Raw genomic sequence first — 13583 nt, forward strand, 5'->3', positions numbered from 1 at the left:
ACGCGAAAGTGGATTAAAGCATAAAGTACAAATTTTAACTGATCAACATTTAATGAATTGAACAGTTCGCTACATGCCATAGAGACGTTTCAGGATCTTTCAATCGATGGAAATGTAAACACTTCAACGTTTGAAGGCAAAGGAAAATGGACTTGCATCAATTTTAAAATAAACGGTCGATGTAACAATATTTTTCTGTCAAATGCCGGAAAATTTCAAACGTTTCTTCTGCGTTATTTCTTCAGTTGAAAGATGTGTAAGGATATACGCACACAAAATTAAAAATTCTTATTTCGAATTATTTACAATAAAGTGCTATGGAAGAAGAAACGTATTATTTAAAACGAAATAAATCTCGAATAACGATTTCTTTTGCAAGAATAGTTTTGGGATTCTAATTGCATTCAAAGGTGGGCAGAGCAAAGTTGGATAGTTGGAACGTACCGTGTCGTACTTTCTTCAGAATTTACAGTAGTGGAAAAGCAAAGTAACAAGATTTCACTGCTACTAACTCGAATTATCACCGGTAATGCCCTGGTTGCAGCTTGACGAACTTTGCGAGATTCCTTCCGACAGAGGTAACTGAAAAGTTGCCGAGAAAGATTCAAAGCCTGTTAAAGAATACCCGGACAACATTCTCCACGCTACCCAAAGATGTCAGCAACAGGAACATCGTTCTCGACGGTGACAAGAATTAAGTTTTGTCTTCGTGTTGTGGCACGTGGCTTTCCACTACGATGAACAATGAACAGAATAGTGAGAAAGTTTCTCCGTCTTTTATGTTAGAGCCGAGCGTGGCCCAGAAAATAATTAGCATCAATTGCTTTAGTAAAGCTGCTCGCCTTCTTCAAAGCATCTTTACACGTGACTGCACCGTCGTCTCTCTTTGCTTTTCTGTTTCTTTTCAAACCTCTGTCGTACGTTACAAACATACGCTATTCCCACCAAGATGACTTACACAAGTAGGAGAACCTGAGGCTAAATAGCATATTCTTTTTGTATGAACTGTTTATTTTGAAAGTGGTGCAAATCCCTTTTGCTTTCTTTCGAGATATCGAAATGTTTGCGTTTCCATTGAGTGTGATATCCTGACAGGTTGTTGTACTTGATTTCTCCACACCTCTGTGTGTTTAAATCGCTTAATGTCCAAAAGTTGCTTTCGTTTTATAAGCAAATAATAGATGCACAACATTTATATTTATGTTTGTTCTATTACTATAAAATGGATTACATATAATCTAATAAAGGAATATAAAACAAACTAATACCTATACAAAACAAAGAAAAGCTACGGACATAGATTTGAAGTAACTCTTGGTATTTTGTATGTGTATCTCAAATACACCGCGATCTCTGAAAGAATTTTTACGAAGTTAACGAGATATTAAGTGAAATATTGGATGCTTTCTGTAGGCTGAGGGGAGGTACATCGTTACTCCCGGTTCTAACGTTTTCTCCATGGCTCGAATATTAATAAACAATTGAAAAACATTTAATAAAAATTGCGCTAGGAAAAATTATTACCTCATAAATAAATAAATGCAGTAACTTTGAAAATTATTATTTGACGGAAATGACATTTACTTTGATGCGAGTCTGAGATACGTGTGTCTTTTATTTTTATTTTATGTCTCCATATTGAGAGCCGAAATTTGCAGGTGTTGCCGCAAAAGGTTCAAAGTTTATGATACATTTAGTTCGAAATGAATTAAGATACTTGTAGCATCGATTCACTACACACGATTCAATTTTTGGAGAACCTAGTTTTACCGAAATGGACATATTCATTTTCAAGGTTGAAATTTTTAACGCGTAATTTCTGCAGTGAGCTGCTGCGAAAATGACTTTTCGATTAATTGCAGAAAGAAGGTTTTTACAAAGTTGTTAAAAAATAAATATGCCTCGCTATTTTGGAATAAAAGTAACGCGAAGTATGCATTATTGGTAATTTCGGCGTGCAAAATGCCGTGTATTATAATGTGAAGTTGGTGATTCTGTCTGTTTCTGAATCGTTTGATAGTGTGCGTGCGTAGTACAGACAACCAATCTTCCTAGAGGGTAAATCTCAGACGTGCGCGAGGAATATGAATTTCGAGTCTCGGCGTGTTTTACCTTTGACGGATATTGTCACACTACAAATATCTTAAGTGGATTGTCTCGTAGAAACAGAAACTGAAAGCGGCTCGTCTCTCCACCTCGCGCGCTTCCAGAAAAAAGTGAGAAAGGAGTATAAAATCGAAAGCGGCTGCTGTCTCTGGAAGTAAGTTCCCATTCAAAATTGACTTTTTTTTTAAATTCGCGGTATTTCATCGAGACGGTTCATATTTTTCAAACGAAATTTCTCAAAAAACTTTGTCAAAGTATCAAAAATCAGCGACTTTACAGTTTACGTTTTCTATTTTCTATTTTCTATTTCTGTAACTCATGAAGTCGAATTTGTTTCCTAAAAGATTGTGTAGATGTATGAAAGCTAATAGAAAATATAATAGATATATCTATAATATATATGAACTTCATAATTACTAATTTAAATATAAAGAACGAACCAACCGTGATCGCCGGATTGATGCAAAAAGTTTTTAACGGGCGAGGCAAAACTTTGGGCTATTTGTTTCCGAATAATAGCGATACCCTTGTCTTAAAAATCAAAATTTTAATTTTAAGTCAAATTTTCAGTTCAACATGAACGAAACACATCCCACTTTAAAAGTTATTTAATTATCTATAACTTTCAAACTAAACATTTTCCCCTATGTCCGATCTGCTCCAAGATACATATTGACAAATGAAGAAATAGGCCAAATTTTACGATTACATTGCCACCAATTGTTCATTATTGAAAATAATTTGTTACATTCAACACGTCCTTGTCACTAACCCTTTGGCTACTGGAGAAAGAAACTTTTTGTTAGGCGTTCATTTCTGAGAAAGTACATTGACACATAATAATTATAAGATTGAGTTCTATTGCATCAAACCAATATTATTTGTTCATTCGCATTCTCATTTACTCGAAATCAGTTGTTTCCACAGAATCAGAACATGAATCATTTGTTGTTTCATGTTTGCGTGTACTGTTCTGACCTTTTTACTGTACCAATTTTTCATTTTAAGGATATAAAGAAAAATTATTGTAAAATAAACATATTTAAATAATATATGACCAACGGAATATGTTATTGCTGAATTGGCATTAGAATTATGGTCGATAAAAGTTTTCGAGCTATGATAAAATAGCTGTGTTATGAGATGTCGCGTTCCAGGCCTAATTTGACTGGACTGAAGAGGGTGGCGACAGGATGGGACAGTATGTTTCGTCCGAGGTCTGCTAGATGATTCGTCAGTGAGGATATTTAGCAGACCCGTAGCTTAAGCTGGGACCATTTCACATTGGTCCAATAGCAATCCAGTCCGACACTGGGTTGTAACTCGTATAACGTATACAACGTTTTTATTCTAGTGTCGTCATTCCTGGAAGCAAAGCGGTAAAATGACTGGGTCGAAAGATGACTTTTTCAATCCAGTCTTTAGTATCGAGGACACAACATTGCAGCGTTATTGGGGTCGTCTAGATGTCTAGACGACTCAACGTTCAATGCTTGATTCAATGCCTGAAACGTAATTTTTCTTTTTTTGCGTGAATCCATTGCAACTATAGTTTACCACTGTCAACTACTTAATAAAACTGGAATAACGTAGATATCGATCGATTGCCAGTCGACCCACTGAAATATAATTTCTTGATGCAGTGGCTGGACTGGTGTAAACCCAGCAGCAGACACTAAAATAGGAGAAGGATGAGAAATTCTATTTGCCGAAATCGATCTGTGATGGTGAAGTAGGAAATGTCATTACATTTATTATTTGATTTTAAGTTTTCGATTAACTTTGAGGAAGAAATGTTTAATTATACCAGAAGTCAGCACCGAGAAAACGAATAATTAAAATCTGTTTTTCTGAATCTTCATAACTATTGTTTCTTATTGTTTGTAAATGTTATAGAATTCAAACTACCCGCCAACCGACATTTTTCCATTTGTTTTCTTTCACTGGCAGTCATTTGCTGAATAGAAGAGATCACGAGAGAAGAACAGTAATTTAAGATCGAGAATCGATTTTCCAGGTAAAATTGGTCAAATTTGTCGTAGATTTGTTATTAACTGTTATTGTATTTAATTTCATTATTCCCAAAATAAACTCGATTTTCCAGAATCAATCGTCTGATTTACCCCCGGGATTTACGTTATTATCACTAAACCTACGGACACTTCGTGTGTACCTGTTTCTACCGTGTGCGGTCAAAATGGCCGGTGATTAAAAAAGTAATAGTTTTTATGATTTAACGTAGATAATGGTTAATTTATAACTGAATGTATATAAAATGATGAACTTTCAGAAAATTTCGTCCAAATTTACTTCTGTTTAGTTTCAATTATAGACTTAAATAAAATTACACGGTTATTTATACAGAGATATATCTTATTCATGCTGCACTTTTCACAAATTATCTTGTCATCACATATATTCTTTCTCGCATCTCGAACAGATTTTCGTAGTTTTGTAACCTTTACAATATTTAACTTGACAAGTTTTTCGTAGTAATAAATCTGAACTTGATAGTTTTGTTGCATGGTCTTTCCCCGCAATTCTTTATACTCAGCGACGAGCTCTGTAACTAATTAGAATAAAAATTTCTCTCTTGAAATATGTTCACCTGTTGTTTCTTTATACAAAATCCAGGCATTTATTCCAGTTAGATCCAAAATGTTGAAAAATACCTGGAGGGGCCACCTACGAGATTTTGATTTCATGCTGTATTTCCTTGACATCTGGTCCACTATGTCCACACCAAATTTTGTATCATTATAAAATCTAATTGATTCCAGTATACGTTTGTTGCTTGTTTTAATTTCTATTACTTTATGCATGGAACTTGGCACAAAAACTTTTTTGTTGGTTTGCATTTGTATACTGTAAAGGAAATTTGATTTGAAATATAAAGTTTGCTTAAAAACAGAGTCATTTTGTCTGTTCGATTTTTTTCTATCTTTGGCAATTCCCGTTTATTTTCACTGTTTGTTCCAACAACTGTAGTTTTTTTTGCAAGTAGCTTTGTGGTAAGTGAAAAAAAAACTCGTAAAAAAATTATCCGTCGTTACGTTCCTTCCACATCCTGTGAATGGTTCCATCAGCTTCAGAACAACAAATTTCCCAAGTGGAATTGAATTTTCTCTTTTCTCATCCTTTCCCAAATAGGGAAATCCATTTATTATACACTTACTATTGACGTCACATGCCAACCAGAATTTTATGCCGAATTTGTCTGGTTTGTTCGGCATATACCGGGTAAATCTACACCTAGTCTTCGATGGAAACAACTGCTCATCAACAGTAATGTATGCACCAGGTTTATAACAATTTTGTGAATTCTCTATAAATCGGTCCCATACTGTAGATACCATTGCAAATTTATTGGTTCGTAAATGTTGGCTTTTTTCGCTCTTCTTATCAAAGAGTATAAACCTCATAATTTCAGCAAAATCATTCCTGTTAATTGTTCTTGAAAAAAATGTCCCCAAATTTTATTCCACAAATATGACATACCTAAATTCTTTGCCTGATATGCACTATGGATATATCAGAGCAATAAATTGATGTAGTTCTGTTGCATCTAGCTCCCTCTTAGTCCCCACTGCTCTAAATGCTCCTTCTTCCATATATTTTATTATATGATCCTTTATACGGTGATCAATGATAAGATAAAATGCCGTTTTTACTTGTTCTTTCATTATATGCCGCTTAGCATATCCTGTCGGACCTGACATATCCCTAAAAATATTCTGAGCTGATGTCCTGCCAGATTTAGGACTTGCATCTATTTCTTTCCGAACTGTTCCATCGGCCCCAATTTTGATACGTGGGTTCTCTACATCAAACTCACTCTTTGCTGTAAACGATAATTTTTTTCTCTTTTGCCCTGGACGCGAACGCTTATTTATAATATTCTCCTCTTCTCTATTGCTGCCTAACTCTGATTCGGTTGTAAATAGTTTTTCATGTGTTTCCATGGTGTTTTCAGTTCCTGAAGTTTCTTTTTTATCGCACACTGAATAGTCTTCTTCTATGTCCGTTATTTTTTTTAATAATTGTTTTTTGGAAAGTCTTGACGTTTTTGCGGTAAATATTTATCACAGAATAACACTATATACGAAATACAAAATTATTGTCAAATTTGATATGCTTTACTTTTCCTTTTATAACAACTTCACACAAAACACTCTGAGATGCTTTCTGTCCGAATTTTATCGCAATTATGCTTAATGTAATTATGTTTTATCGCAATGAGCAATAACCGTAAGAAAGTTCTCGACGTTTAAAATGTCTGTAACAATGGACCGTAAAAAATACTAAATTTTATGGCGGTTCCATAGGACTATTACGGACTTGAGTTGATATGTCTTGACAGCTGGTGGCCATCCATCAAGGGATGGATTACGATTTATGATAAGATTACGGACGTAACAGTTGTTATTATTTATTATTACTGATTTTATTTGTCACCTGACGTTGAAATAGCTTTTTCTTTGTACTGATTTCATTTACTTTAAGAATAACGAAAATATTTTGTCGGGTGGTCAACTTGACCAGTGGTAGGCAAGTCAGAATTCAATTTTTTCTTAGAAGAGAAAAAAGCAAATTAAAAGTAAATATAGACAAAATATTGTATGCATGTTTTAGGAAAAATCAGGAATTATGAAGCGATATGATAACGTTTAAATATGGTTAAATTTGTGTAGAAGTTTGAAAACGGTCAATTTGACCGGCACTGGTGGGTGTAGTGTTATATGTACACTTTTTCAACCGCATAAAACATTATGAAAATTATGCCGCATACGTCACACGAATATACATATTTCATTATAATTTTAGAAATACACGCCAATGTGCTCTCTCGTTGGTAATATTGCAACTTTTGTCAGATATGTAGGGTGAGTCGTGAAACACAAGGCTCCTGAATGTGTTCGTCGCGTGTCATTACATTAAAATCTTTTAAAGAAGAAATTACGCTACTTAAAGAATCGCACAATATATAAGAAGAACCTTCTTCTCGAGGTCATTTCTGTAGTATTCCAAGGTCACCGGCTTATTTCAAACCGCACTATCTATTTTTAACTGTGTTACATTATAACTGCTGTCAAGACAAATTCATTGGCCTAGTATATCGTGACCTTAAAATAATCTTCAACTTGGAAGTTTAGGTTTCGATTAAAGAGTACATCAATGTGACTTTTCTGCCAAATGACATCTTATCATGAGAAATCAAACATTACAAATTTTCGAGTTGAGCCAATAATTAATTTTTGAGATGTCAAAAATCTGAAAATTCATTAACGCGACAGCTGATACGCCTCGACGTACGGATTTTTACGTTTGGGAAATTGTTGGCAGGAATTTTTCTGGCTGCTAGCAATTCACAACGAACTTATACTTGAATTCTCAACATGCACAATGGCGGATTCAATATATGTCAAAAAATGTTCTAATTCCCATAGAATTTTGATGCAGTATTCGTAACGTAAAAAATTAAATTGTAGCATTTGTTTAAAAGTACCATAAATATTATTTAATACTATGTCGTGTCGCCCACTATTTCTTCGTGGAATATTAAAGTGAGAACATTTAATTAAATTTGTAGTAAATCACCAAATTCGACAGCTACAGTAGAAACATTTACGTAATCCTTTCCTTGGTGTTGGTGCAATATCCCATACAGATCTTCCGACAATTTACATTTTCCAGCTAATAATTATTTTTGAAATTTTTCCAATTTTGTAAGAAGAAAAAGAAATAGACAAGACAGAAGCACTGTAGATACTGATTTGGCGATACTAATAAATAAAACAGTAGGTATGAACGCGAAATAAGAAGCCAGAGGAGGAGCTACGGTCAGAATAAGAGAGCGTGTCGCAAAGTGTATCGGTTTACTATCGAATCATAGGCTAAATAACATGATAGAGTATGGTCGATTTAGATCGATTTAGAAATTGAATAAGGAGATGCAAACGCATATATGCAAACACGAGTTGACTCGTTACCGGTCAACGATATTTATCTATGGAAACACCAGTTTAGCGATTTAGTGATCGATCCGGAATTTTTCAGATAATTGGCACCATCGCATTGAATGATACGCTGTAAAAATTCTAAAAACGTGTGCAAAGTTGTACAAAACGAGGAAACTGATTAATTCGGTTTCGGTAAACAGATTATAAGACCCTTTTACACTTTGACAGTTACCAATATTTTGACTGATATTGATACAAGTAGTCATGAGACAAAATTATTTTGATTCTGAATACATAAAAAAAAAAAAAAAAATAAAATAAAATAAAATAAAATTCGTTATATTATTCCTTTGGTTATCGCTTCAAATTTCATTACATCGTTGCGGAAAGAAAACGCAACATAAAGTAGGATTTTAATTTTTTTTAGCAATAATTTTTTAATTATGATGATTATCCATAGTTTTAATAACGATCAAAATAATAATTTTGGTAATAATTATTTATTATGGTTCTAATAATAATTCCTTTTATTTAATAATTTCTATTTTATTATAGTGGAAAGCATCAGCACATTTTCATACTTGTCGATAACGTTAAAACCGAACGAAAATCAATCGCAGAATATTACTGCATATGCGAAAGTGTTGCTCGAACTGTTGGCTGTTGCAATCACGTTATAACAGTTGCATGATTCCTTCGATATTATCAATGTCGTGAGATTAATATACTCAATCCTGTTGTATGTAATGTACCATCATCATTTCCAAAGATTAAAGTCATGAAAAATAAACATTGTAGATGCTTCCTAAATATATCTTCCAGCATGTTGAATCAGCCGTTGCAAAGTTTATCAATCTAAGCTGAAATTTATTATTCGCAGTCGGCAAAACCTCTGGAAACAATTTTTTAAATCAAACTCACATAAAAGTACATCGGAAGATTTTCGCTTCTTTGACCTCCCGTATCTCGAAAACTAATTGTCGGCTCAACTTGGTAATTGACGGTGACTAATGCCTTATCACAAGGCATCGGTCGGCACAAAATTCGCTTCGAAAATCGTGGGACCGAAAAGAATCCTCCCATTTCTTGAACTCATTTAACAAACTTAACTAAAAGACTCTGTAAGCAATATTAAAAATAATTTATAGAGTTACGTTTTTCTTATACTTAAAGTTTCATTCGAAGAATATAATTTTTTAATATAATAATTGAAAAATGTGAAGGTACGAAAGAAAGAAACTTGTTGGAGAATTTCAGGCGTTCTCGAAAGCGTAGTATTTGAGACACAGTTGGCCACATTTCGATTTCACGTCTACTTTTAATACCTACTTGTGGCACATGAATCGCGACTATCGGCGATTAAAGTGTCTTTAAAACGCTGCTACCTTTACTACCCTTGCGTACCGACCCATATGTTACTTCATATGAAATATTCTCATGCCAACGGTCCATTTCATTGAGGTCACCTGCCAGAATGATGGAGGTGTCTTGATAGAGGAAACGTGTTGCGGAAGTATGCTGTGAATACAAAAGCGCACAGTAGTATGTGCCTTTTCGCGCGTCCCGTATCAGTCAGTGTACCCCAGCAGAACAAAGACACGTTTTGCCAGTCAAATACCATCGGTCGCTCGAACGTCTGAGAAATTTCTCGAAATGAAGCAAAGAAACCTTTTGCATTAAGCAGCATTATGCATGCATTCCTCCGTTTTTGTCACGCGTTCAGTATGATATTCTCGATTCCTCGGGCTTGAATAATTTTGGAACTACCAGTGATTTATTTGTTTCGTCGTTCGATGCACTTTCCTTATAAATCCTATCTCATATTTGTCATGTTTACACGAATATTTTTGATGTTGTTTTTGCTTGTCGAGCTACTTGTTCTCTTATTTTCAATAAATTTGCGTTTCTTTGTTTCTAAGTAAATGTGATTGACTTTGTCGTAAATTATGCTGACACCTTTTTCTTGTACAACTAAAACAAAATAGTAGGCACAACAAAGATGGCTTACTGTTTTAACTATAAATATTTATAATTATTTGAAAGATCCATTGATGGAAATATCTTTAACATTCGAAAAGTCCTAATAACCAGACCGCTGTACAGCTGGTTTCGTGGATACTATGAACACAAATTGTGATATTTGTATCCGGCAAATATGAGAATGCAATAGTTTATTCTTTGCGACTTTAGCAGATTGTTTGAAGAGATTTAAACTCTCTAGAATAAATCCTCATAGAATTTGCGAATGGAAGAAATGAATATTTCCTCCAATACATTGATGTACCCGCGTGATTAATTCACAAATACAGACACGAATCTCGTAAGTGCCCAGTCATAGCTGAATATGTATAGAAACAATTCTGCCTATACGCGTATACAGATATGAACTTCACTTAATGTAGTCAATAATGTTATCAATTTAATAGTAAGTTCAAACTGATTAATATATACGGCTATAAATTGATTGGACTAATATTTACAAGCCGATTTCGATAATTTTTTAACATGTTGTCAGGGTCATCAAGGTCAGGAATAGCGGTGTGAAGGTTTTAATCGGTGGTTCTCTATAATTGAAAAGTTATTAACAAAAATTTTACTCAAAAGTAATTAGTGATGATACATGAAGCTTATCTTAGTCTCGCTGTCATAAGAGGAACTATCCATCACATCATTATTCTTCACAACTATAATCTACCCTTATTTTTCTATTGCTTATGTTATATCAAAAGAAAAGGGGGGTATACACTTGATAGTATAAGTACTGGATAGTATAAGTTGTAAATTTAAGGTATAAATTAAGAATCGTAAGAGTGCTGGGGAAGAGGGAAAGAGAGAGAGAGTGTGTAAGAAAGAGTGTATGCCTTGGTGACATCAAAGCTAAATGAGTAAAAGAGTGGGAGAAGGGTGCAAGGGTTGAGGGTCAGCATTTTTTGACCTGGGAAGCCAGAAATTGTGAGCCGAGTGTGAGAATAAGACGTACGAAGATATTGTAGTCAGCTATTGCATTGGGTATTGCTTGTTAAAATAGAACTAAACTTCACTTCAAATAGAACATCCTTTCTTGTCCTTACTCTAGACCATTTAAGATACTACACTTATCTACTGCTTACCCTCTAACTCTTAACTATTATATGTACAACACCTATTGCATAAATCTTTACCTACTTAGCTGGATACCCCTAGATAGATACTCCTTCTTCTCCAACTTTCTCAGCTAATCTAGAGTCCCATCTTTTCCTTCCTCGTTGACTATCTCGTCTATAGTAATCCCTCTTTCTAATTCTCCACACTCTCTTGTCACGTGCTCTAGATTTCCGTATTTGCGCTCACAGAGCTCGCATTCCCTTCTTTTTCCAGTATCTTTTCACATCTTCATCGATCCGCGCCTCCAAGAAAAGTTCACTCAAAAGTATATGGTTTTCCTGGCTTCATTTATATTTAACAGAGCGTAAATGGAATGCTCATATTTATTCCTTTCATCGATGTGGCTATTGATATTTTTTTATGACTGCTACAGAATTGGTTTTCTACGACAGAAAGCACGACTCATGACGTTGTCATAGAATTATGTATGTGTTTATGTGTCGTGAAGTGAAAGCGTGAGCGTGGGATGGTCTCCACCTCTCATACCCTAAAGATTTAAGCTGATCTACGTCTAATTTTAATTTCTAGAGAAATGAGGCGTGAAGTTAGGGTTTTTAATGGGTAGGAGTAACGTACTTACCCTGCGCCATTAAAATCATCAAAAACAATTCAGAGTGGTGATTTTGGCAACGTATTCAAAGATTATCACAATCAGAGGTAGTTTATTTCTTGATAATAACTTTTTAATAAACGGCAACCGCCAACCTTCACAACACTACTCGGTTTAATAATTTTGACAACGTGTTGGAACATTATCTCGAATCGAATGCCTCCCTCTTTGTAAATGTAAACGTTTACCATTAGTTGAAATATCTAAAGCGTTCTTAACAAATACCGCCAAAAGTATATCAGGATAAAGGAAGAAAAAACAGATACGCCAATTGCCCATCAGCTAGCTAATGTTAAGGCAACAATCGTTAAGGGACAACACACTATCACATGATAGTACCATAATGCATATACACATGTATAGACTTTTTGGTATTTTTGGTATTATAAAATATTGGTAAAATTGACATTATATATTAGCGACGATGTATTTCTATTGGTGCTATTCAACTTTTAAATAATTCATTATATCAGGTTGTCCCGAAAGTTTCTTTCTTTTTATACGGAATTAGTAGGTGCACATGTTTTGTTTTATATTATTTTATTGAATTATGTATGATCTATTTTGTAGTAACAGAACAAAGTGGGTCATATACAATTCAATAAAATAATATAAAAGGAAAAGTGCTGTGCATCTATCATTTCCTCATAAAACGAAAGAAATTTTTCGAACAACCCAATATTCGAACTACGTATGGCCAGTGAGCAGAGAGCGAGCACGTGCCTAACAATGTCACGAAACCTTCGGGTATCGAGGATGATTGTTTGGAATGAGAGAATTTAACGATGGAAGGGAGTCATTGCATTCAAACAATGGAAACATTGTTCCTAGAAAAGTTGGACACGAAGAGAGAAAGGCAAGGGTAGCTTCTGCTAAGAGGACTGTGAGGAGTAGTACAGCATTTATCCCAGAATTTCGCAAAAAATCGCATGCCTGACTGATTCAGATCAGACTTTTATATCCATCTATAAATGTTAGAATTTAATCTCAAAATTAATAATCTGTGGAAAACACAATGTTTGTGTTGAAATAATATTATGTGATATTTATTAAACAAAAATTACAGGAAATATAAGTGAGTGTTGTGGAATGTTGACATTTGGCTAGTTATTCTCAGACTGACTGACTCAGTGACCCATGGCCCTTGAAAAGATTTTGAACCCCCACTCTCTATGCATTAAAGAGTGTGATCTGAGTAGATGCCTGTGTGGCGTCACGTGCCACGGAACCTTCTAGCAGCTTCGCGATACAAAGCGCTACGCCGTCAAGGCGCGACACCGACGTGCCCAATGTTCCACCCATATCCTTACGCTTCTTCCGCCGAATTCTCGGAAGAGCATGTACGCGCCAGCAGCCGCGGTATATCTCACGAACGCACGCTAGTGGGGATATCGCTGGGCAACGAAGGGAAGAATCCGTTCGATCAATCACCCTCATCTGCATACGATTAATATCGTTGTATTCCAACAATAAAAATGTCTAACATATACAAATTTCTATTCTTTTGTGAACGTCTGCAAAACTATATACTGGGTGCTCTCTTGTCTACTTTAATATCTTTGTTACTTTTGAAAGCCATTTTTTTTCTCGAATTTTCAAGGTCATCGACGACTTTCCAATAACAATAGAATATATTTATCATCGTATCGTCGTTGCTGATTTAGCAAGACACTTTCGTATACGACATATGCATGGTAACCTTGCACGTTCGATCATGGAGCAATGGTAGTAATTCCTACTGATTTCTCCATAGATTAGCACCA

At 34.8% G+C, this 13583-nt stretch overlaps 2 protein-coding genes across 2 annotated transcripts; both read right to left on the reverse strand.

The window, feature by feature from the left end:
• Positions 1 to 4291: 4291 nt before the first annotated feature.
• On the reverse strand, positions 4292 to 5579 carry LOC117152168 (piggyBac transposable element-derived protein 4-like). The gene has a single exon (XM_033322982.1). It carries the CDS (start codon positions 5526 to 5528, stop codon positions 5070 to 5072), a length of 459 nt encoding a protein of 152 aa, XP_033178873.1. The 5' UTR covers positions 5529 to 5579; the 3' UTR covers positions 4292 to 5069.
• A 48-nt stretch (positions 5580 to 5627) lies between these two features.
• LOC105681297 lies at positions 5628 to 6068 on the reverse strand. Its single transcript, XM_012390232.1, has one exon. The coding sequence runs from the start codon at positions 6066 to 6068 to the stop codon at positions 5628 to 5630; it is 441 nt and encodes a 146-aa protein (XP_012245655.1).
• Between the last annotated feature and the right edge of the window lie 7515 nt (positions 6069 to 13583).

The sequence above is a fragment of the Bombus impatiens genome, unplaced genomic scaffold, assembly GCF_000188095.3.
Source record: "Bombus impatiens unplaced genomic scaffold, BIMP_2.2 scf_0743, whole genome shotgun sequence".
NCBI classification, from domain to species: domain Eukaryota; kingdom Metazoa; phylum Arthropoda; class Insecta; order Hymenoptera; family Apidae; genus Bombus; species Bombus impatiens.